Raw genomic sequence first — 23994 nt, 5'->3', positions numbered from 1 at the left:
TTTGCTTTTCTTGGATTAGGGGAAAACAGAAACTTTACTTAATGCACGTCTGATGTTTGCTGACGTCGTGAAGTTTGTTGTGCAAGACCCACGTTATCTGATTTGGTTGTAGTAAAAACATGTTCCTGTTTATACAAACAAATGATGCTTCATCCAACCCTTTTCCTTAAGGAAAATTAAGACAGAGAGAGGGCTGCACTGCATGGATGTGAAAAACAAGTGGAACTCGTGATGAAAGACCTCACGTAAACCCTGTCTGTTTATATGGTTTAATTACATCTTTTTACACAAAAGTTTATCTCCCACTACATCTGTCACAATTTATTTTTATCCTGACACAAGCAATAGTTTTCAGTTCAGCTGTTGAAATGACGGCAACTACACAGCGTTCTTACAACTGACACAAGCTATGTCCCAATTCAAGGTTGCCTCCTTCAGAGGCTGCATCTGAAGGCCAATTGTGTCTCAGTGTCGGGACTCCAGTCGGAACCACAGTGATCCCAGAAGTCAAAGACTGCCAACAACGACAAGAACACACAGAACACACTTAATAAATAGAAGTACTGAGCTTCACCCAAGTAGTTACCAGTTGTGACATCACCAATCACCAATAACAATCTGAACTTTCAAAGTTCACATCACCTGCAACTATAGGCTCCCATTGGACGATACCAGCTGGTGTCGACTCAAATGTGCCATAATTTATTATCTATTTTCCCCGGGAAAATAATTTCCAAGAGTGAAATAATGTGCTATTGAAGAAGACCTGAGACCATTAAAACTCTGTTGACCATCATGATAATCAGGCCACCGATTTTATGGCTGTAGAATTGTCAAAAAATGTTCAATGAGTGAGTGCTTCTGGCCCTTTCTTCCACATTTTTCCAAGATAACTTTCACTTTCAATATCTGCCGGTTATTCAACCGTTTGTGGTTGGCGGTCGCACATGTAATGACAATTATATGTGCGCAACCCTCTATTTCTCTGTTCTCTGCTTTCCAGTATCCATCCATCCATCCATCTTCTGCTTTATCCTTCACATGAGGACATGTTGCGGGGGCATTTTGCCAATCTCATCTGACATAGGGCGTCCATAGTTTTTGAATTCTATACGGTCTAGCGGTTATGGTAATGAGGAGTATGCATGCCAAATCCTATCGCTGATGACATGATGGTAACAGAAGGGTTAAATGTTGCTTGATAAATCAAATTAGAAGTACAGGCTGATTTCTCCATAAACTTCCATTCAAATGGGATTATTTTTGCACCCACTGGTGTCGCCTCCTAGAGGTGATTTAATATATTTTTATTTCCTGGTTAGCTTCAGGAGGAAATCGGAGAGTATTGTAGAGTACGTCAAATTCATGTATACAGTTTATGGCTTCAACCCAGTCCAATAGCTGTTACACATTCCCAAGAAAATACTCATACTCATTCATAAGATATATGTCCTCTGGCTGTGCTGGAGGATGCATATGCATACCTTTCAAATTCAATCACACGTAAGAGATAACATTTTTCAGTGAGTGACCCGCCCGAAAACATGCATGTGATTATATTTGCTTCTCCACACCAGGCAGTGGGAGTGCGCTCTAATCTAAAACAAATGGAACCAAAAAGGACCAACGCCAAACTAACTACCCATGAAAATTACAAGTGTTCTCAGCTATTTAATGTGAGGTTAACAAACAGTAAAAGGCATAAACACAAATCATCCAATGTAAGTAAAACCACTGTCTCGCTAACAAAAGTTGTAATAACTCTTGAGGTTAATTAAGAGGCTGATTTCCTCGGAAAAGGGATGGGCAGAGTGAAGAGGATAGTGGTTATGGCGAATGATTCTGGTGCCACTCAGAGTTTGTGTCTCATTACAGGGGCAAATATTCAAATGGGTTTAAAACATAATAGGGGTGCATGTTTTTATTTTAACCCTGCTGAGTTGGAATTAAGTTTCCCGTCAGATCCTTAGAAAAACTTCCAGGAAACGACCATTAACTGCAACGGAGTTATATCTTTTATTACTTTCTTTTATTTATTTTTTTAAATAAATTGTTGTTTTTTGCTGAACTATTATATAATTTGACTGCATTCAAGCCGTAAGAACAGTGTTCATGTTGTACACATTATTTACACTATGCCAATATCGTGCTGTTTTTGTAAGACCTGTGAAATCTCAGAGAAAGGGTTTAAGGGAGGCTTTTAATTTAAAAAAAATGTCTTTTATTTTTAATAAATATGAAGTCAATTACATGATTTGCCGTCTCACTGTCCCAGGACACTTGGGATGGCCTCATCCCATTTTCAGAACCCAGTCAGCGTGCATCACACTATCATCATCTTTGTATTTAACCACAAAACCTGTGTATATACATGACAAATCTCCCATGATGCTTTGTTTTTACTTTTTGTTCTTCTGCAGGGCCGACTTGGGACCCAAAGTCAAGACCCTATAATTTGGCCCCTATTGATTCCCACCTTACATGGAAGTGTATTTATTTTTCCCATGACGTCACGTTGCTACAGCTAAAGTGATTGCTTGGATAATTGGTTCATGTACCAGCTGATCATGTTTAGGTTTTTGAGTGTTAATCAGATATATATACTTTAATTCATGTTCATGTAAGGTAGAAGTAAACGTAATGTCACTTTTTTTTAAATTTCTTATATTATAATAATATTTTTTTTTCCTTGGGTGTAAACAAGATCAATATTATATTATATGAATATATTTGTCGTTGACGTAACATGAGAGTTAGAGAAATAGTCCAGTTGGAATAGTAAGTTGAAAAAAAAAAAAGGGATTTCCTGCAACAGGTTCTGACACCTCGGCGTCCTGGCACACTCGGGACGGCCTCGTACCGTAGCGGCACCACCCATCGGGCTGCATCATCTTCCTCCTCATCATCATCATTATCCGGCCCGGACAGCCCCGGTTCGCTTCCCCGCGCTGACCTCACCTCCCCCGCCCTCTCACCCTCTGTCTCTCTTCCTCCCTCCTGCTGGAGCGCTGTGATAAAAGCAGGGAGCACAAACACTGGCAACGCAGTCTGAGCGACTAATCCCAGGGAAACGGACTGAACCGCAGCGAAACCAGCGCTGTAGAGGATTTCATAATCGGTGAGAGCTTTTTACCTTTCGTGTTTCACTAGGATACAGAGACACTGTTCACTTTGTGCAGCATGGAATGTGTCACTCTGCATCAGAGCATCATCACTGTCACCCGAGGCTGTAGATAGTAGTTTTGCTAAGTAATTGTCATAATAATCAGTAGTATTTGTAGTTTAAGTGACATGGAGGAGTTTATTCTTACTTTAAATACTTTGGGAATAGGAACAAATCAAGATATTTGCAAAATAAGGAGTAAAAAGAAGTACATACTGCATATCTGTGTTAATAACATCTAATAAGTGTTGTATTACATCTCTTCTAGTTGCAGTAGGGGCTATAGTGAAGTTTAGAGTGTAAGAAAATAGTAGTAGTTTTTATTCTTCAGTGATTCCCCACTTGCTGTCACCATATTTAACTCAACATTGACTCTTTCTGACTTCAACAGTACAATACTTCCAAACAATTCTCCGTGTTATTTGTGTTTTTAAGGTTAAGATTCAAACCTTAAATTGCACCACAGGCTCCTCCAGTGTTCTGTGGTTGTGTCTTTAAATGTAACATGAAGGAACACGGTGATACTGTTCTCTGCTGCTGGACTCGGTCTGTGTGAACAGTATCGAGGAACATCCCTGTTGTGATACTGTGGTTGTCAGCATGTGTGTGTGTGTGTGCGTCTGACATGGCTGTATCAGTCTGCACAGCATCACTGACACGCAGGCTCTTATCAAATGAATGGCTGCATTTGCGTAATTCTCCTCCCCTGCATCAGTCAGTGCTGAGATTCTCCATCACACTTTTATGCTGTTGTACGTCGAGATAAAACAGTTTCTGTCCATGATCTGCATTCCCTGCCGTGTGGTCACTTGGGTTACAGCCTCGCGTTGCTGTTTGTGACTCATGGGATCAGTGGTTTCGGTCTTAAAGCTGTAAGTTAAGTGGGTCAGACAGACGATGGCGTGGGATCAGACAATGGAGTGATACTGAATCCCTTGAGAGTTATTAATTTAACAGTCTCCTCCTCCTATCTTGCTGACTGAAGGCGTTGTGTCTTCTTCTAATGGTCTGAGTTCTGGTTATAAATCCCATCAATGCCCTCATCTGTGTTTCTGTGCAGTACTGGAAGCCAGGATGACTCAGAACTACTCACCCTCTTTCTGCTGATCTCTGGGATTTGATTTTCTCTCCTCTTCCCCTCCTCATCCTTCTCTTCTTACCCTTTCTCCCTCTCAACCCGTCCATCCCCTTCACCCAGCTGCATAATCTCCCCTGCTTTTACCCTTGTCTGATGTCAGCACCTGTTTCTTTTGGTTTCGTGACTTTGCTTTTCTTTCTGATAACGAATACAAAGCTCCACATTGTGCTCCTGGAAGGTAACAATACAGCTCTTTGTTCTGCGGGACTTTACATCACAGCTGTTTCCGTGAAGCTTGACTGAAAATAACTACTTAAAGAATGTAAAATACCAATTAAATTGCATTAAACATTATGTGACGTCACACACTGCAACACAAAATGAGCAAACATTTTTTTCAAAAACACATTTTTAATGAAGGAACAGCACCTAAATCTTGGCAATTTCGGAGACATTTTAATAATCTAAATTCAGTGCCAATGTAAAAAAAAAAAGATAGGCTACAATAAAAGTGTAGCACTGTAAAGGGGTTTACAGTTACTCTTCAGTGTGGACACCCCACCCTCTCTTATTCTTCACGTCTTCACTTACTATCTTTGATGTTTGCATTCAAGAAACAAAGAAAGCACAGCATCAGAGACGCTTGAACCAGAAATCGAACTTCACAGGCCGATGCAACTATGCCTCCTGTTCGCACTCCAACCATTCTCACTGCTTTAGACTTTTGACATTTTGGCGTTGCTGTCGGAAGTCAAAAATGTCTCACCTCAAACCTTTACAACCTCAGCACGCCATCATCATTACACATCCTCGCTAATGGTCCACAGAATGGACAGCTCAGATGTCAAAGATTGAGCACCGGTGTTGCACACTAATAGAAAATGAATCCTTGTCGGGAAACCGTTTACTTTTAGTCCTGGACATACGACCCTTGTGTGGAAGTCTGACTTTGTGTTTCTTATATCCTTGTGTAGATCCCAAATGGATTCACTCACTTGGTAAATCTTGAAACTGTTATGGTGACTCATAGTCTGGCTGCTGAAGTTTTTCATTTCCATTCATATTTGACCTACAAGCTGAAGGAACCACATTCTCCTCAGGCTGCATACTTGGTTGCACATGTTTCAACTAATTGCAGATTGGGTGTAACTGACAAATGCTTTAACTCCATTGTTGCCAGTGGGTCCCACTCAGTGTTGAGGAGAAGACAACCTCGTGTTGCAACAGTCAACATATCAATAGGCCTTGTTCTCATGCACAAAACAAGCTTTGGTTCTTAGTTGTAAGCCTAGAGCTTAGAATAGTATAATTAGTAAATAGTATTTTACACAGTTTTTTTTTCATTATTGACACAATCACATTCAGAGGTTTTAGGAAATCGAGTAAAACTTGAATTAATTGCATTTTTTAAGCTTTAAGGAGTGAGTTCCTTTGTATATAAACGTTTATATCTGTTCGTACGAGGACTGACCTTGAAAAACAAATGAAAATGAACACAGTTGCATTGTGGGATTGTTAGGGGCGTGATGACACCCACTGAGGGCCTCTTCATGTCTGATACCACAGAGTTTAAAGAGGGTGGGATACACATATGTTCAAGTCTGATGAGTACATTCTGGCATTGCTCTCTGTGTGTGTGTGTGTGCGTGTGTGTGTGTGTGTGTGTGTGTGTGTGTGTGTGTGTTGATATTTGCACACAGCTCTGCAATTCATGGAGGCTCATACTGGCCGCAGGAAACACATGTTTTCAGCTGACAGGGCGGCTGGAGAGAGGGACGAATGAACAGCTGCACAAAGGAAACAAAAAAAAAGGAAAAAGGAAGCTTGTGCGCTGTTGTCAGTGAGGTTCTGTTGGGGGGGTAAAAGTGCAAGACAACAGGGTTCCTATTTGTGTGAGGAAAGGATAGCTATCAAGAGACCAGTCTTTTTCAATGGCGAGTGTGTGAACACATGAACGTGTTTGTGTTTTAAACGTGAAATCCTGGAGGAGGGTGGTATGTGTGTCTTTGTTCTGGTGAACAATGAGCAGAATGAATAGTAAAACTTTGTGGAGGGGTGTTGAGTATAGCTTCATGTTGCTGAACACTTTGTGCATGTGTGTGTGTGTGGTTGCCAGCCTTGCTGTCTTACCTCGCTGATAAATCAAAAGCCAGTGCTGTGTTCACTTAGCTCACTCAACCACAGAAGGTGAGTCAGTGGAGAACCATCCGTTTGGAGAGAAGAACATAAAAAACGTGGCCGAGAATAGAAGTGTCAGTACATACATGCATGCAGACGGTCACTGGTTATTTGCACATATTTATTATATTAAGCTATAGCTTTCCTTTTCTTCTTCTTCTGTTCTCCCTCTTCCTTTCATGACTCACGTTCACTCAGCAACAAGCATATTTTTCTCTTCCTTCTTTTAAAAAAACAACAAATGTGATGCCCACATCTTTTTCTAGACAAATATGAGTTTTGGTACTTTTTCTACTTCCCCCTTGTGTTTCCTCTTCTATTTTCTTTCAAGTCCTGAGTCACTTTATCCACCTTCAGCTGCTGCTTTGCTCTGCTGGTGAAGGAATGTTGCAAATAAGTATTCTGCTGCGTGTGCTGCCTTTCGGCGCTCCAGGGTGTAGACTGTGTCGTTTGATGTGGCGGTCAGTGTCTCATCTTTGGCTTAGAGATAATCTTCCTGTTTATTCTCAATCAGAAAGAAACAGATGGATTGTTTCGATCTTAAGGGAATTTATGGCTTTTATTAAGTTGAGGCTACACAGTGAACTACACAGGAAAAAACACGTTATAACCTTTGTCATATAGAATAAATGTAAAGTCAGTTGTGGTGTTCCTCACGCCAGAGGTAGTCTTTGAAAATAAGGCGTAGTGATGCAGGAAGGAAACTGAGCAGAGGAACAGTGCACCTGGGAAAAGTCTATCCAGTGTCTATTGTTTTCCAGCAATTGTCTCAGGATTGATGACAAATTCATGACATAAGAATTCATGACACAGCCACACAACAATGAAATCCCCGCGTGGATTAGCTCATGTGTACAGTAGGTGTGTTGTGTCGGTAGTGACACTTCATGCCATGACAAAGAACGCTTATATAAAATGTGAAAATATGAATTGTTCTCATTATTATGAACATCTTGCACTTTTATAGCTTTTATATTATGTTTTTTTTATTTATTATTAACACCTTTTTTAAATGAAATGTTATATTATTAAAAATGTACTCTAATGATCCATTATACTTTAATAAAGGCCAGTTGTTCTCTGTCTTTTCTCCACATCTGAGTTATTTCACGTACTAGTGTGAACATGTGGATTAAATGTGCATTTAAATTCTACTTCCAGACCACTCGAGTTGAAGACAACTTCAGAAGACATGACCAGATCACTGGGACTATTATTTCTACTCTCTGCTCTCTGCTGCTGCCTAGCGGACAATGTAAGTACTACACCATTGCCAGCCGTTGCATTCTTCATACAACTAACCCAAAACATGAGTCTGTCTTATCTAAGCAAAGTAAGTCTCTCAGAATGTTGCATTGCACTTTTTGAGCACTGACTGTTTTGAAAACAATTTATTATTATTCTCATTTTAACAGCATGGCCTTTAAAACACACGGTTCAGAAAACTCTTACAATCTTGGATGTACCAATAAGTGATGTTTGGCTAGAACTTGGAAATATAGACATCTCAATTTTAATGGAGAAGGATAAACCACTCTATGTATAGAAAGTTTATTTTGACAGAATCCAATGTAAGCAGTGGCTGCCTCGGCTGCAGTTCCCCTCGACTGCTGCTCTGTGTTTAATTTGAACCTCTTGCGTTGCAGGTGGAGCTGCTGCGCTCTAAGCGAGGGACTCGTTTTTACAGAGGTGAGCCTGGCAGGCGGCCAGCAGCGTCAACGCTTTTGATTATTCGTGTCCAGAAGTCCTCACCTTCCCTTGACACGTCCTGTGAGCCCCATCACACGTTTTTTTTTCTTTTCCTGTTATCACCATCACCATCTTCACCATCCTTGTGTTCTTTTATCTTCCTGTAATCATGCATGCGTGTGGTTCATGTTCCCTGTCGCCGTCACATGTTACAGTGATTACGTGTCACTCTGTGTTTGATTGGCTACATACTGATCGTTTGTGTTTGTGTGTGTGTTGTTTCAGTGCGTTGTGTTGATAGTCAGACATCTGCAGTGCGTAGTTTCCGGGAGACATGGCTGCGATGGAGGGGTCAGCGTGTGGAGTACTGCCATTGTACTTTAGGAGGACGAGAGCGTTGTCATATTGTCCCCGTCACCAGTGAGTGTGATATGAATACACTGACACGTTGTCCCATCTCACCCTTGATTGCAATGAATATCTTTTTCTGTTTGTCACTGTGCGTGTCAGTCTGCTTCCCTGTCCTCACTGGCCTCTGTGTGTTTCCTTATGACTTCGCTTGACCTCTAAATTGCTGTGACAAACCTCACATGATTATTTTTTGTTGGCTTTCCTCACTCATGGGTCCAAATCACTGTTATTTCAGTGCCTCCAAATGAAGAGCTGTTGGGTTTCAGAGTGGGTGTAGTTTAGTCTCAGACAATCGTGCCAGAGCAGCCCTCATACGCACTTTCACCCTCATTGACGAATTCTGTGAAGCACCAACTTCCCTCCCTCAGACAAATTACTAGCACATTTTCTCTCCGCGCCGACCGTGAGCTCATGCAGCCGGGAGTGAGGAGTGTGGTGCTGTTATTCTGAACGCTAGCGTTTAGGAAATGTTGAAATAATAAATGAGAAACCAGACTGGTGATGGCATGAAAACCATTTCTGCTCGAGCGAGAAACCTCCGGCTTGACATTATCTTTTTATAGTGAAGAAGAGAATCAGGATGCACAGCCTTTTACAAACAATTCCGCCTCTAATGTGACACATAAAGCCAAACCCACAAATCTATCTCTCTATGCACGTGGTCATGACCAGTCAGTTACATCCTCTGAGTATATGAATTTTGTGTGTGCTAAAGAAGTGGAAGACATATGACTAACTGGCTCTGTCTGCCTTTTTTTCCAGATTGCTACGTGTCTCAGTGTTATAATGGAGGGACCTGTAAGGAGGCAGTGTACTCGTCAGATTATATCTGCCAGTGTCCCGCAGGCTTCAGTGGGACTCGATGTGAGATCAGTAAGTTAAGGAGCCACGATTTGTATTGACTCACCTGTCACTTTTCGCTCAATTCATCCAATCCAAACAGTGCTGTACACTAACATTAAAATGACATAGGTGAAAAGTATTATAATTAAAACACAACATCTCACATTGACAAGTTCTATAAAAACAGAGGATTTAAGTGGAAATCTGCTTTTGTTCAACGTTATCGCTTCATCTCCGGCGTGTTCCTGTGCTGCCACGTGTACGCCATGCCTCATCCACATCCACGTCTAATATACACACATGTTCCGTGTCCTTAACAGTTTGTCCAACTGTACAGACGCGTTAGTGACTCTTGATAAGGTCACAGTCTGACTGCGTGACTCACTCAGAGCTGCACCAGGCGGTTTGCAACACAGGGATTAAAAAACAATGGAAAGACATTGTGGGGACATGAATGTGTGCATTTTCTGTCCTGTGGTCTTTCTTGAGGCTTGAGGGACACCCCACCCTCACTGTGGGATAATAACGCCAACCTCAGTGGTCACAGCCACTTTAGTCAAAGAGTAATGAGTTTAACGATGGCCAGACTCAATAAATCCAACTACATTTACATAATAGTTTGGTCATTGTTTTAAACCACTAATTGGAAAACTCTGATAAAACTCCCATCAGAAGAAAAACACGTGAATTGAGAAATAATAATGTTTGCATAAACATTTTTTATAGATCCAATGAATGTAGTTTATTGGATTAAAATAAGAATAAAGAAGTGATGTCAGCAGACACAGTTAATTGCTTGCCTTGACAACCTTGATGCAGCGTTCCGCTGTGTCGCCTATTTGACTAATTCTCTACTCACATGTGATTTTAACCTCGACCTCTCCTCCAACAGACACCAATGAGAAGTGCGTGGTGGGACAGGGTAAAGGGTATCGCGGGACATGGAGTATCAGCCACACAGGAGCAGAGTGCATCAACTGGAACGCGACATCGCTGAGAGGAAAGAGGTTCACAGCTAAAAAAGTGGACGCCAGTAGTCTCGGTCTGGGCAACCACAACTTCTGCAGGTGAATACCCATTTTTATTCTCCCTAGGAATAAAAACTATAATCCGTCTATATACAAGAGAGCTACAAGAGAGCTCCTGCATTTGATGTCTATTAAATTCACTGGCTGTTGTACAAAAGTAATAACATAAAATATAAAAACAGATACAGTACTCACTCGTTGTCCTTGACTGTCTCTCCCCTCTCAGGAACCCTGACAATGACAACACTCCTTGGTGTTATGTCTATAAAAACAATCTGATCGCGTGGGAGTTCTGTTCTTTGCCCAAATGCAAAGAAGGTACAGTAACAAATACTAACAGTTATTTACTTTATGGTTAATATTGTTGCATCCTGGTGAAAAATGTGTTCTCTCTGTGCTTTTTTGTTTTTGTTTTGGAGCAGATAAGTACCAAGAGTGTGTCTTGGCCTCTGGTCAGTCATACAGAGGCACAAAATCTGTGACCAAGAGTGGCTCCCACTGTCTCCCCTGGGATGCTCCTATTCTCAAGCGAAAGCTAAACAATGCCTGGAGATCTGACGCACTAGAGCAGGGTCTGGGCAGCCACAGCTTCTGCAGGTGGAGATCTCAGTGCACGCAGCATCACAAAACTAAAATACAAGATACTCGTTGACTCGTTTCGTGCTGAACGATCAGAATAACTCAGGATTGGATTGCACCTCTTTTTCTCTAACAGGAATCCAGATGGTGATGAAGGTCCATGGTGTCACACCTACAAGAACATGCAGCTGACCTGGGAGCTGTGTGATATACCTCAATGCTGTGAGTTCCCCCATTTCTATGGCTCACATGTACAGCTGTAATGTAATATGTAAAGCTTCAGACTGATAACTGTCCTCCTTTTTTAGTGAAACATCCCTCTGTCCTGAGCACTCTCGGCCCACGTGCCCCCACTACAAACAATAATAACAGAGGTAGGACCTCCTCACCTCCAGTGAACGTCTGTATTCACCACTGTGTTTAGGTGTGTGTGTGTAGTCATTTTATTCTTATTAATTAACACCCGACAACTTCTCTCTCTCTGCAGCAACATGTGGCCGGCGGTTAGATAACTCCCTGAATCGCCCGTCGTTCCGCATATTTGGGGGCAGACAGAGTGACATCACGGACCAGCCATGGCAGGCGGCCATTAATGTTTACCAGGCCCGAAGCAGACAACACTTCCACCGATGTGGAGGAGTCCTCATCAACTCCTGTTGGGTGCTGTCTGCCGCGCACTGCTTCGAGGAAAGGTAGGAAAAGACTCACAGGCTTCGTTCATGCACACACATACATGTACGCTTCCATGTATTTCTCATAACATACTCTCTGTGTTTTGTTTTTTTTATAGTGACAAAGCAGAAAAATTGGAAGTGATTTTGGGAAGAACGTTCCGAAAACAGAATTCCAGCAGTGAGCAGATTTTCAAGGTCTCAAAGTACTGGAGCCACGAGAACTTTGACAGTGAATCATTTGACAATGACATCGGTGAGTGAACATTTTAAGACCTGTCATTATTTCTATGTTATAAATGCTCTGAACTCTTCCATGTTCTATTGCCCCCATGTATTGACTTTTGGTATAAATGTATATATGTATATGTAAATGTATAAATATGTTTGCAGTAAAGCTGTTTGATTGTATTTTATATTATTTATTATATTACTTACTGCCATACAGTTTAATACGCTACAGAAAATTAAACAAATAAACTGCCTTTGCCATCACCTATTTTTCTATTTCTGAGGAAGATTAAATGAGACAGTTTAGTTGTCATGTTTTCCCCCAGCAGTGATGATGTGGAACCCTAAGTGGGCAGCAAATGGTTGTTAAAACGTCAAACCACCCCTAAGTCATCCTCCCACATCTTCCCAGTGCATTACTCTGACTTTCCTGTGGTCACTGTCCACTTGCAGCTCTGCTGAAGCTGGAGACAGACATTGGCATCTGTGCTGTAAACTCTCCCGAGGTTTTTCCGGCGTGTCTGCCTGAACCTGATTTGGTGCTGCCCAGCTGGACCGAGTGTGAGATCTCAGGCTATGGAAGAGACAGAGAATGTAAGCAAACGTCCCCATCTGTAATTTATTGCTCTCCCTAAGTTTCGATTTGTTCCGTCACAAGCACGTCGGTGACACATAGTTGACTGGCCAGCGGAGGGCAGTGTGATCAAGCTCTTCCACGAAGCTTTAAGGTCCAGTGTGTCACATTTAGGAGGACTATGTAGTATGTCTGTGTAAGTGTGTAAGTGCTTCAAAATTAACGTGCTTTGGTTTTCATTGCCTTAGAATAAGCCTTTTATGATGTAGTTTTGTAGACAAGGGCATGTTTTTATGAGGATGCCCGCAACAAACACAGCATTCTGAAGTAAAAATCTTCCATGCAAATGACGAGCAGCTCTGCTCTCATAAACCAATGAAGAGGAAGGAGGAAATAGCAGATTAGAGTGGGACAGGGGATTAGTGGTTAGTGTATAATAAACATGCACACCTTTCTGGTATGCAAACGCCACCGTAGTTTCCTGATTGTCACCACTGGTGTCCCTAATTCTTACACACTGGCCCTTTAAACTGATTCATGTTTTAATAACAATCCTTTATGTTTACCGTGTACCGTTTGGAGTTGGTACTAATTGAAATGCTCTCCACAGTTGCTGCAGAATACTCAGAGCGCGTGAAGAGAGGTTACGTTCGCCTGTGGCCCAACGAGCGCTGCGTCCCGGACGTGCTCTCTGGACGCACGGTTACTCCCAACATGCTGTGTGCTGGCGACACCCGAGGCCTGGACGATGCGTGCAAGGTGAGAACAGCTGCTTTTCACACACGGTCTCGTCGTTAAATCAGTGCTGACAGCTTCACTCAGTCTCTACCCTTCTTTCTCCACTCACAGGGAGACTCCGGTGGCCCACTCGTCTGCCGACACAACGACATCATGACTCTGATGGGTGTGATCAGCTGGGGCGACGGGTGTGGGCAGAGGGACAAGCCTGGGGTGTACACCCGTGTCACCAATTACATTAACTGGATCAAGGAAAAAATGAAGGCAAACCCAGTCTAAAGCAAGGGAGATTGCGATGAGGATGTTGTTGGATGACCTACCCGGAATGCAATGGGTTGAGCAGCAAAAGCAGATATGTTTAGGACTGTGCAGATGGACAGTGAGGTCCACCAGACTCTCAGGTTTGTCTGATGGAGGTTTTAAACCAGCAGGGTCACTCCTGTACAGAGACAGACACAAGAAAGACCTCAGCCTTGAGTTTCTCAAGTTTTCTAATCACGACTGTGTCAAATGTGACAGTGTAAACACAGTATCTTCTTTTTTCAATCAGTTTTCTTTTGTTTTCACAGTGCCTCCTGCACCAAACTGTGAGTTTCAGGTAGTGAATCGAAGAGGAAGAATAGGATCATATCTCTGGCTGGCTCTGTGCTAAATTAAACGAAGAAGTCATAGTCTTAGACTTCAGATCAGTAGCACTTTTAATCCAGAAGAACAAAGTTATTTACTTTGCACAGGACAGTAATTCATATAGGAGTTGTTTTTTTTTAAATTTCAATGCAAATATTCTTTTGCTGACTTGTTTTCTACAGATAACGTGATGCCGGCTTCATTCGCTTCCATGCATTTGCTCCTTTTGGAGCTCCAGACCATCAGCCAAACACATCTGCTGGTTCAGATTCTGTGTGCTTGTGCCGTGTTGTCTCTGTGTCCTCCCTGCTGTCTTTATAGATGGGAACAGATGTTGACAGGTGGAGGCAGGAAACTCTGAAGTCCATTCAATAAACCTATGTCTCCTTGTTTTTTCGAGCAAAATCATTTTATGTTCCCGCTGTTTGTTGTGCCAGATTTCCAGAGCATGTCTCCACCAGACATGTGGGCTGAGCCCTGTGTATTTGTACTGTATATAAAACATGACATGTACTATATTGTCTGATTATTGATTTTATATTGAATATGAATAGGGACTGTTTTTATTGTTACACATTAAATTGCTTCTTGACTGCAAAGCCTAACACTTCTGTTATAGAATCTCAAGGGAATTTGTGATAAGTTAATATTTATGTCCTTTTTTTCTAATGCTTCATAGAAACTTTGATATGGTATTTACTATGTGTACTGTAGCTTCATAATTTATTGTCAAGGCCATCATAACCACATTTTTTAATATCCAATAAATAATATTTGGAATAAACCTCTTTTTTTTGTCGTGACATCTTATTATCTGCAGTCAACAGAAGGTACTGGTGAGCGCAAGGATTACAATGATTCAGAGGAAACTTAGATTACCAGCCTGTGGATGATATTATGGAGACATGAACACATCAAAGTGTCTGGGTTCAATCATGATTCTGTCATTACCTTCACAGCCAATTTAAATCTACTTTAATGCGATTTCACTGACCTTTGCCAGTGCCGTTTACTCGTTCCTCATTTAAATTAAAACAAGATTGGCAATAAATGTTATGTAAAAATACAAATAAATGTTGGAGGTTCCACTTTGTGGTGCCAAGTGTGCAGTATAATAATATAATAATCAAACACATTACCCCACGTCTTTACCCAACCTTTTTAATTATGATAAATGTCACTGCATAGGCAGGTGAAATATAAATGAGATGTTGACAGTAAGCTCTGTCGGTGATGTGATCGTTCAGAGTCGAAACATTTGGAGCATTGTTTGAGCTGCTGCTCATTTAAAGGCAGAGATCAGCGGCAGGTGAGGCAAAGCAGCCTCTCTCTCTGACACAGGTAGGAAATGCAAACGAGATCAGTTAGAGCTGCTGTTCACGTTCTCTCTGGGCCACTCTCTGCCAGGCTGTAAAACTGAAACTGTATTTGCATCCATGAACCAAAGGGAATCTTCACGTTTTGAGCCGTGAGACGTCGAACCCATGACAATGGTAAAGTGCTTTTCTGTTCTTGTCATATTTTGTTTTTATAGTCTGGTAACTTTGAGGGGAGTGAGAAGGAAGTGAGCCGGTGGTGTCGATGGCAGAGTTGTAGTGTTGGGGAAGCTTTTTGACGTGTTTTACTGAATCTGGGTGAAGTTTTGTTGGCATTCCAGTGCCAACATAACTGGATCCAGTGTTCTAGTTTCCTGGGAGTAAACATTATGTTTTAGCTCTCTGAAAGGTCAAAACGTTTTGTTAAACTTCCTTTTATTTGGACTTCCATAGACATTTGTGTGTTCATTAAGTTGCACATTTTACAGTTGAAGATTATTGTTATTCACTTTGTTATGGGATTTGAGCTGCAAATACTGTATAAATACTCCTCTCTAGTGTTACTTTCTCATGATACTCGACACATCATATTTTTCAGCAAACATGACCATTGGTTTGTGCTATAATGACCATACAGTGTCATTATTTAAAAACAGCAAAAGCCTGAACAATAGCACAACCTGGTTCTTTTAAAACTGGAGAAGAACCCTAATTACTGGTAAAAACCTGTGTTTGTATTTGTTTCACGTCGAATAATATCTGTGAAAAGAGGTCTGTTACCCAGGTTTATTCTTGCACATGTTGTATGAGTAAAACTAATTCACCGATTGATTGATTGCTGAATATTTGAGACCAACTTTCAGTCACGTCGTTCCAATCCAAATTCCAAAGATCACAGAATAATGCCAGACACTGGTGCCCTGACATTTTTGCACAGTACGGTTTATATGTCTTTATCTATTTGTCGGGGACATGCCCTCTTCTTTATTCTGTTGCTTATATTATGTGAATAACACGTCCTTTGTTAGCTGTGTGTTGTCGTGGTCATTCTGTGTGCAGTCACTGTAGGTAAAAGAATTTCCCTGTGGGAACAATAACGTATATTTAAAAGTGATTTAAACCGACACCATGAAAACACATTGTGTTTAAGCGATATATAATTACAGACTTATTCTTAGATGGAATTTGGTGAGACTAAGATCAGATGAACAGCTTAATCACTGCGCTGATAAGATAAGATAAGACCTTTATTCATCCCACGCTGAGGAAATGTGTCTGGTCTGGTAGAAGTTCAGTTTCCCTTCATGACTTCATGCACAAAAGCATGAATCAGTTACAACGTATATTCACAAAAAATGGCACATGAATCCACTAAAACCAGAGTAGGAAATCTGACAGTATAAATACAATCTGGTTTGATCTTTTTATTACAACCAGTACCTTTATTGCACTTAAATATCTGTGAAGCGTACTTGTGTGTGTTTCATTTTGTACAGATATTACGCAACTAACAGTGACACAGTCCAGCACGGGGTGACACTGTGCCTAACGCTGCTTATTGAAACTTGACCTGACTTTGAAATGCATTTATAAATAGCAGAACAACAATGTAATTCTCCTCTATCAGCTCTCACCTGCTCCTCATTCATCAGAGGAAAATGTGGTATCGACTCTGTGTTGTTCTTCTCCTCTTTCTCTCTGTGCCTTTCAATCATTTACATTACATCAACACTTCCTCCATGGCTGGCTGGCACTGTGGGAAAACTGACCAACTGTGGCTCCACTTCCTGATTTCAGCTTGACACGCTTGAAATAACTGTCAAACTAATGAGCAGATTAAAAAAAAACAAAAAACAGCATCATTAAAACAAAAGTGGTCCTTCAGCATTGCTTATTTTATATTATTGTGTAATAATGATTGATGAATTGTAAATGAGGATTTATACCCATTAACCTTTAACAGCATATTAGCCTTGGTCACATCTTGCATCTCATGTGATAACCTAATAATACTAATAAATAAAATAAAGACTAGAGTGTGGTATGGGGAATTTAAGTTATAAAAGTATATTGTTATTGTGTGGCTCTTCCCAAAAAAGCAGCCGCTGACTCGATGATGAAGGTGATATATAACTAGAAGTAAATGATTACTGTGGCCAAACATGCAGCCAAAAATGTTTTTAAATCACTGAAACTAAGGTTTCTGTTTTTGTTTTCCCCCAGAGCTTCTTTGAAAAGCTGAAAAACCTGTAAGTACAGTTTCTACTATTAAAACACAATTGATGTTTGCACTTTATGTGATAAATGCTACTGCAGCATCGCTCCTCTTTCCCTCAGACATAGTGGACCTCAACATCCACCCAGAAGAGAAGGTGATATATAATATACCAACAAAACGGAGGAGGAAAAATATTGTGTGTTTCTTCACTGGGTTATAGAATTTGTCTTATTGTGTGTATGTTTTTTTTTAATCTGTTTTAGACAACAATGCAGGGTTTGAGTGGCCACAAGAGGAGTTTGTGAGTAAAAAGTTCCTCCACTTGAAAAGACATTACACGTTTGTCAGCAATTTTATATTTATTCTTACGATATTTTTCCCACATTCAACAAATATGGCCCCTCAACATATAATGAATGGGCCTGCTGATGAAAGATTACGCAAACTGATCACAAACTGGCTTTATTTATTTTAATTCTACTTATTTTTTTCTACTGTTGATTTCTTTGTATGACTGTATTTGAACATTTATTTATCTATTATTACTGTGTATGTATTTGTTCATCTGTAAATGTTTCCTTATTCTGGCCTTTATGTCTCAGTTGTGTCTTAATTGAGGTGGGTGTATGTGATAATGAGGTCACAAAGTTTTTACAATGGCACAACAACAGTTTTTTGTATATTAACTTACTCAAAAAAGGAGTCCATGCCATGCTTTACATGTTTTACATATGCTGTGACAGCATATTCTGTCACAAACACATGGGCTTCACATTATTTTAGCTGTAGGGTCTCATTTATTGCAACCTCATATTTGTACCTTCTGATGGCAGGACGATGAGGAGGGTGACATGTATGAAGCGCCTCCTTGTGAGCGTCCGGCTGTGAAAGTCCCTCACAGACAAGAGCAGGAGGAGGAGGATGTTTATCTGGGTAACAGCACACACACTCCTAAGCTCTGTTCAGCACAGTCACATGACAGAATTGAAAGTGACCTGTTTGGCGCTTCATTTGCAGACACGACATCTGGTCCTGCTGTTCCACTGAGGAACGCTGCTCCTTCACCCAGGCCGGGGAAACCCATGGTGACTTGTCTTTGTGTCTCAACGTCTATCAAGACAGTTTTAAGATGTTGCATTTAAAAAAAAATAAAAATAAAAATTAAATGATCTCACTTCCATCACTCAGAATCCTCTGCAACGTGCTGAGGTTTTCAGCTACGAATCCAACACCAAGAATCGTGAGTCAATCGGCAGAATTTCATTTGGAACAACACATAAGGGTTTTGTCCACAACTTTCACATGAATTTATCCCTCACAGCACCTGTGATTGACAGAAAAGAGAAGCCTGGTAGAAACAAGATGATGCCTCCTCCTCCACCACCTGCATCAAACACTGAGGAAGGTGCAGTATTCATTTCTGTCAACACAAATGGGCCATCTTGTTCTGTTTCTGTGTCACACAGACCAGAAAGACTGTGTTTAACATTTTAAACAACAACACATTTAAAGCAGAATACTTGGTACTTTTAACTATGCACCTGAATGCAACAAGAGGGCGCCACCTACTGTGTTGCTACTGAGATGCACATGAGCAGCTCTGAAAAAACAAATAGTGTGGCTTGAGTGCAGGATGTATAGTCCAAAACAATAGTAAGTTACTCTCAACCACTGGTGCCGTGTTGTTGAGAGGAGACCATTACACTCACTCACTCGGCTAATTACATTATCCTGTTATTGTCTGACTCATCCTTTGCTTAAATGTGTTTGGATGATCACATTTTCTTAGCATTTTAAAGAGGAGGCCTTTCCCTGCTACTAGAATCCACGATAACGGCAAGTGTCTTCTCTCTGTGTTTCAGATGTGTATCTGGATCCAAATGAAGAACAAGTGAGTTCAAACTGAGAAGCTTTGTCCCTCCCTTCTTTGCAGGACAGGTCAAGGATGTAATCACTCTGTGGAGACGTGTCTGATGTGAAAAGGGCTTCCTAATTATTGGCTAGTTGGCTAAAATACTGCAGAATAGTTCTGTAAAAGCAATGTCATTGTACGTTACTTGTCATCCTACTATAACAACATGTGGGTGGCTATTACCTTCTGGCCAGAGGTACAGGGTTCCACAGTTTAATACAGTTAGACTGAAAATGCCTTTGTACACCAGTCAATCTTTTTCAATATGGAACTTTAAGGAGGTTTAAACACCATCTTCTGCTCATCTTATAACGTTTCCATGTCTGTGGTTCTTGTGTGATAGTCATTTTAGTGACCTTTGGCTCATTTAATAAATAAAAAAGATGCGCCTGTGAATGACTGTGATATGACAGTAATTCCCAGTGATTTTGTTTTTCAGGAAGATAATGATGATTTGTATTTAGAACCAGAAGCGGGTAGGTTGTTGAGTCACACTGCACAGGAACATTCTCTGAGATGCTAAAGATGCTGAATGAACAATTTTTTCTTTCTTCTTGCGCCTCAGCTTGTTCCCCTGCTCCACGCGGGCCGATGAGGATGTCGCCTTCTCCCAAGTCAACATTTGTACCGTCTCCCTTACCCATGTACGTGCACGCCACCCTGAGTCAAAGCAGCTTACATCCTACTACCTAATGACATTACTTCATAATCACAAAAATGAACATTATTTCCATCTGCAGGATGAAGCCTCCTGTTCCCAGAGCAAAGTCTGTGAGTGTCTGTGAAACACTGAATTATGAATCTTATCAGTCAGAGCAGTAAACCTCATTTCCTCCCTTCAGAATTCATTCTTGCCTTCTTCCAATGAGGTGAAAACAGGTAAATACTGCTGTTATTTTATCTTGACAAATTCTTTTTAGTAAAAAAACGCTCCTGAAAGATAATGGCGAGGATGAAGAGTTCATGTGTTGCCTTTGTAGCTCCATCAGTTGAAGCGAGACGAACCACGTTTCCGACCAAACTCCCTCCACCAACTCCCAGTGTTAAACCCCCTCTTCTGGTAAACCTGAAGGAAGCAAAACCCAAGTAAGAGATGGATTTAGTTCTTAGTCTGAGGAACAAACTGTTAAAAATGGTAAATGCTAAATAGCTGATTAAATTCTGTGTAATAAAATGAGAGTTGCTGCTTCCCTTCTAGCCTTCTTATGACAACAACCAAGCCTGCGGGTAAGCTCAGATTTCTTTACTTACTCTGGAGGGATGTGATCATTTAGAGACTGCTTAGAATCACCTAATTGAATTGTCTTTTTTCAGTCTTTTGCCAAAAATCAATTTTCAGACACTGCACTTGATAAATAATGTGTTTCCTTCTCGCTTTAAGCCCCATTTTATGGAATGAGAGCAACCAAACAATCTGAGAGTGAGGTACGGTGTCAGTCACACACTTACTAACGTAAACACCATCAAATTAAATGAATTTTATTTGTATACTAAATGGAGAAAAGACCTTATTCAAATAAAGTACTTGAGTAAATACATTTGTTTTCCTCCATTGTAAGTGATGTTAAATTTAGCTTTTTCATTTCCCAGAACAAAGAATGGTTTGCTGGAGACTGCACCAGAAAGACGGCTGAGGAGCACTTACTGAGTGTCAACAAGGTAAAAACACCCAAGTCCCACTTCCTGGTGAACCGCAGTCAATGATGGGAGAGTTGTTTTATTAGTTCTTACTTCCAAGCCTACGTGAGGGCTCAAGGCAAGGGTGTTGCACAGAAAATGAAGAAACATGCTCTGTGTTTGAGTGCATGCTTTCATTGAAATGCAAATAAAAGACAAACTTGTGCCAGACACCTTGAGGGCTGATTGATTTTCTTTCCAATTTCTTTCCTGTAGTTTGCTTGATACGTGCGTCTTTATGCTACTCTTTTGTCTGGCCCCCAGTCTCCCAACGAAGTGTGCCAAACTTTTTCCCCCTATTCATTTTAATGCCCCTCTCTCATAATGTCAGATTTGTTCAAATTCAATTCATTTCCTGTCTTTTTTCTTGATGTAGGATGGTGCATTCCTAATCCGGCACAGCTCGGCCCAGAACACCCGCCAAGCATTCACCCTTGCTGTGCTTTACCAGCAGAAGGTGTACAACATTCCCATCCGCTTCCTGGAGGAGGCACGAGGATACGCCCTCGGAAAAGAGGGCAAAAAGAACGAAGAGGTGAGGTTTAAGAGTGGGAAGCTGTGCTGTGGAGAGACAGAGACGCTATTTAGACGGTGAAGAAGAGAACAAAGGAACAGGACTTTGGAAGGACTGCAGTATATTATGAATGTTACACTTTTGCTTTGTTTACCTTCAACTTTATCTTTCTCTCTCCCTCTCCCTCAGACATTCACCACTCTGGAAGCGATGATTTCTCACCACAGAAATAACCAACTGCTTCTGATTGACAGCAAGAGTCAGGCCAAGCATACTGCATATTTAAGCCACCCTACATGCCCTTAAACTACTACAGCCATAAGGAAATACTTAGAGTTTACTTCTGCAGCACATTTAATACAACCTCAGTTAACCTAAACAATACAAATACTATACAGAAATCCTTGAAACATAAATCGAATATGAGCTAAAATAAATAATAGGATCAATAGCCATAACCATAAAATACACTATAATAATAATTATTACCATGCTCAAGGTCACCTTACAGGTTAAACAACAGCATGGAGAGCATATGGGGATGCACGATATTATCGGTAGTATTTTGCTGACTTTTAAAGACGCACACACGCAAGCATGCACATGTATAACAAACCACATCACACATGCTCCCCAATTCTTCACTTTATTACAAGCACTATGAATCAGCCTGTGGGGCAGCCTGTGGCCAAGGGGAAAGGGAACTTGACTTGTAACCGGAGGGTTGCCGGTTCAAATCCCCACCCGGCCAAAAAGGGCTGGGGTACCCCTGAGCAAGGTACCCAACCCCCAATGCTCCCCGGGCGCCACTCAGTGTGGCAGCCCACTGCTCCTAATTCTAGGATGGGTCAAAATGCAGAGGAATACTTTCCCTAAGGGGATTAATAAAAACTAACTTTAACTTTATATCTGTATATATCAGTCATTTTTATTTCAAATCTTTTTTACTTTAGCTTTTACTATAGTTTTCTGACTTTGATTGTGAATAGTTGGTATGTTGCAGGTGTCTCTGAAGTTGTGTGTGAGTGTGTGACCTGCCTGCCAGAGGCCACAGACCAGATGCTGGTGGTTTCACCTGCTTCCTGTCAGGCTGAAAACCCTCCTCTGAGTCACAACCCTAAATCTAAGGATGTGCCATCATTCCAGAGTGCCAGAGTCTGTGTCTAATGAACTAATTCAGACGTTTAAATTAAGTCACAATAACAATGCTGTATGTAATCTCATGACTTGATATAAACAAAGAGCATCATACAGTTTGACCTTAATTCAGACATTGCCTTAATTATGAGCCCTTCATCCTTGAAACTTAACCGTTTTAACCGTCTAATCATATCATGATGTACATTTTCAACAGCTGCTGCAGGATGAAAACAAAGAATCTTGTGCGAGTCGTGGTATTTGCATAGCAGTGTAAATGAGCACTAAATAACTTCCTGGAGCCAATGTAATGTTGCAAGTGGGTGTGTGGTGCATCTTGTTTCTCTGTTGCTGGATTACTGCTGTCTGCTGGGATAACAAACTGATGTGTCCTCAAGGTTCTGATCCCAAAACCATTGTGTATTCTGCAACATACAGTGCAGCGGCTCTACATGCATACCTTGTAGGGTCACTTTAAAGTAGTGATGCCATTTTAATTAACTCACTTTCAGTACTAGACTAGGAGGAGGAGGAGTGGCAAAGGTGAATTTAGCAACTGCAGACCTTTTATAATGGTATCCAAAAAATGAATGAAACTGGTTGAAATACAACCATGCAAACCTCTGGACAACGTTCCCATAACGTTCTCTTTTAGTTGTAAGAAATAAAACCAAAATACAGCCAAATGGGAACGTTGAGCAGAACGTTTACATTTTTGGTTCCCTCAATGTTTAGGGAACGTTAGGCCCCTGCCTAACCTGACAGAATGTTCTCTAAACGTTAGTTTTTGGTTTGGTTGTAACCAACCATAGGAGAACCATGGTCTAACATTATTTGAATGTTGTGTGTTAGTAGGGATGGCCTAAACCCAAAAGCCTCCAAGATACCAAGATATTTTCATTCAAAAATATAATTTGTATGACATCAAAGATGCCTATTGCCCCTGCTCTATTTATATTTCAGTTACTTGGAATATATAATTTGCTTTAATTATTGTTTTAACATTTGCATACTACTGTAAACTTTGATGGATTTTTATTTGTAATCAGTGGTCCTTAATAAACGTTTAGGTTTTCACCCCTGTACTGTTAGAACTTCCTCTTGTGGTCAAAAATGTGGATCAAGCATAACTTAGAATATGAGAAGTTCATTTTATGAGCTCAATTCTTTGGAACAGTGTGTAACACTGACTCACACCAGGAGTGTAGAGGCCTTTGTGAACTGACTATGACTTTTGAGTACAGCAGAAACTTAAGTCTATCTATCTATCTATCTATCTATCTATCTATCTATCTATCTATCTATCTATCTATCTATCTGTCTGTCTGTCTGTCTGTTTATCTGTCTATCTATCTATATCTCCACACACCATTGGAAAGGCGGGTGTGAGTGAGTGAGTGTGCGCGTGTA

The 23994-nt window shown here is 40.8% G+C and overlaps 2 protein-coding genes across 4 annotated transcripts; both read left to right on the top strand.

The window, feature by feature from the left end:
- Positions 1–2681: 2681 nt before the first annotated feature.
- On the top strand, positions 2682–14594 carry plat (plasminogen activator, tissue). 2 transcript variants are annotated; one of them, XM_044025164.1, is made up of 15 exons: positions 2682–3118; positions 7581–7674; positions 8066–8108; positions 8394–8528; positions 9282–9392; positions 10255–10429; positions 10617–10708; positions 10813–10987; positions 11106–11191; positions 11278–11343; positions 11457–11661; positions 11760–11896; positions 12325–12465; positions 13056–13204; positions 13295–14594. In XM_044025164.1, the coding sequence occupies exons 2-15, from the start codon at positions 7612–7614 to the stop codon at positions 13460–13462; spliced, it is 1746 nt and encodes a 581-aa protein (XP_043881099.1). In that variant the 5' UTR covers positions 2682–3118; positions 7581–7611; the 3' UTR covers positions 13463–14594. The 2 variants fall into 2 exon arrangements, with proteins under 2 accessions (XP_043881099.1, XP_043881098.1); XM_044025163.1 differs by having other exon boundaries at positions 8066–8189.
- A 512-nt stretch (positions 14595–15106) lies between these two features.
- On the top strand, positions 15107–22108 carry si:dkeyp-117b11.1 (B-cell linker protein). Of its 2 annotated transcripts, XM_044025478.1 has the most exons (20): positions 15107–15151; positions 15258–15303; positions 17350–17375; positions 17464–17498; positions 17608–17645; positions 18178–18277; positions 18362–18429; positions 18533–18584; positions 18666–18749; positions 19207–19235; positions 19696–19732; positions 19822–19900; positions 19997–20027; positions 20099–20135; positions 20237–20342; positions 20455–20483; positions 20638–20681; positions 20847–20915; positions 21310–21468; positions 21637–22108. In XM_044025478.1, the coding sequence occupies exons 2-20, from the start codon at positions 15295–15297 to the stop codon at positions 21751–21753; spliced, it is 1149 nt and encodes a 382-aa protein (XP_043881413.1). In that variant the 5' UTR covers positions 15107–15151; positions 15258–15294; the 3' UTR covers positions 21754–22108. The 2 variants fall into 2 exon arrangements, with proteins under 2 accessions (XP_043881413.1, XP_043881412.1); XM_044025477.1 differs by lacking the exon at positions 15107–15151 and having other exon boundaries at positions 15158–15303.
- The last annotated feature ends 1886 nt before the right edge of the window (positions 22109–23994 follow it).

The sequence above is a fragment of the Solea senegalensis genome, linkage group LG5 (assembly GCF_019176455.1).
Source record: "Solea senegalensis isolate Sse05_10M linkage group LG5, IFAPA_SoseM_1, whole genome shotgun sequence".
Lineage (NCBI taxonomy): Eukaryota > Metazoa > Chordata > Actinopteri > Pleuronectiformes > Soleidae > Solea > Solea senegalensis.
This window is presented reverse-complemented; position numbering and strand designations above follow the sequence as displayed.

Excerpts from the sequence above, each read along its gene's own strand:
- plat (XM_044025163.1), top strand. The coding sequence starts at position 7,612 with ATGACCAGATCACTGGGACTATTATTTCTACTCTCTGCTCTCTGCTGC. Across the intron at positions 8,190-8,393 it reads ACCTTCCCTTGACACGTCCT|TGCGTTGTGTTGATAGTCAG; the intron begins GTGAGCCCCATC and ends GTGTTGTTTCAG. Across the intron at positions 11,897-12,324 it reads ATCATTTGACAATGACATCG|CTCTGCTGAAGCTGGAGACA; the intron begins GTGAGTGAACAT and ends GTCCACTTGCAG.
- si:dkeyp-117b11.1 (XM_044025478.1), top strand. Across the intron at positions 19,733-19,821 it reads GTATTTAGAACCAGAAGCGG|CTTGTTCCCCTGCTCCACGC; the intron begins GTAGGTTGTTGA and ends CTTGCGCCTCAG. Across the intron at positions 20,682-20,846 it reads CCAAACAATCTGAGAGTGAG|AACAAAGAATGGTTTGCTGG; the intron begins GTACGGTGTCAG and ends TTCATTTCCCAG.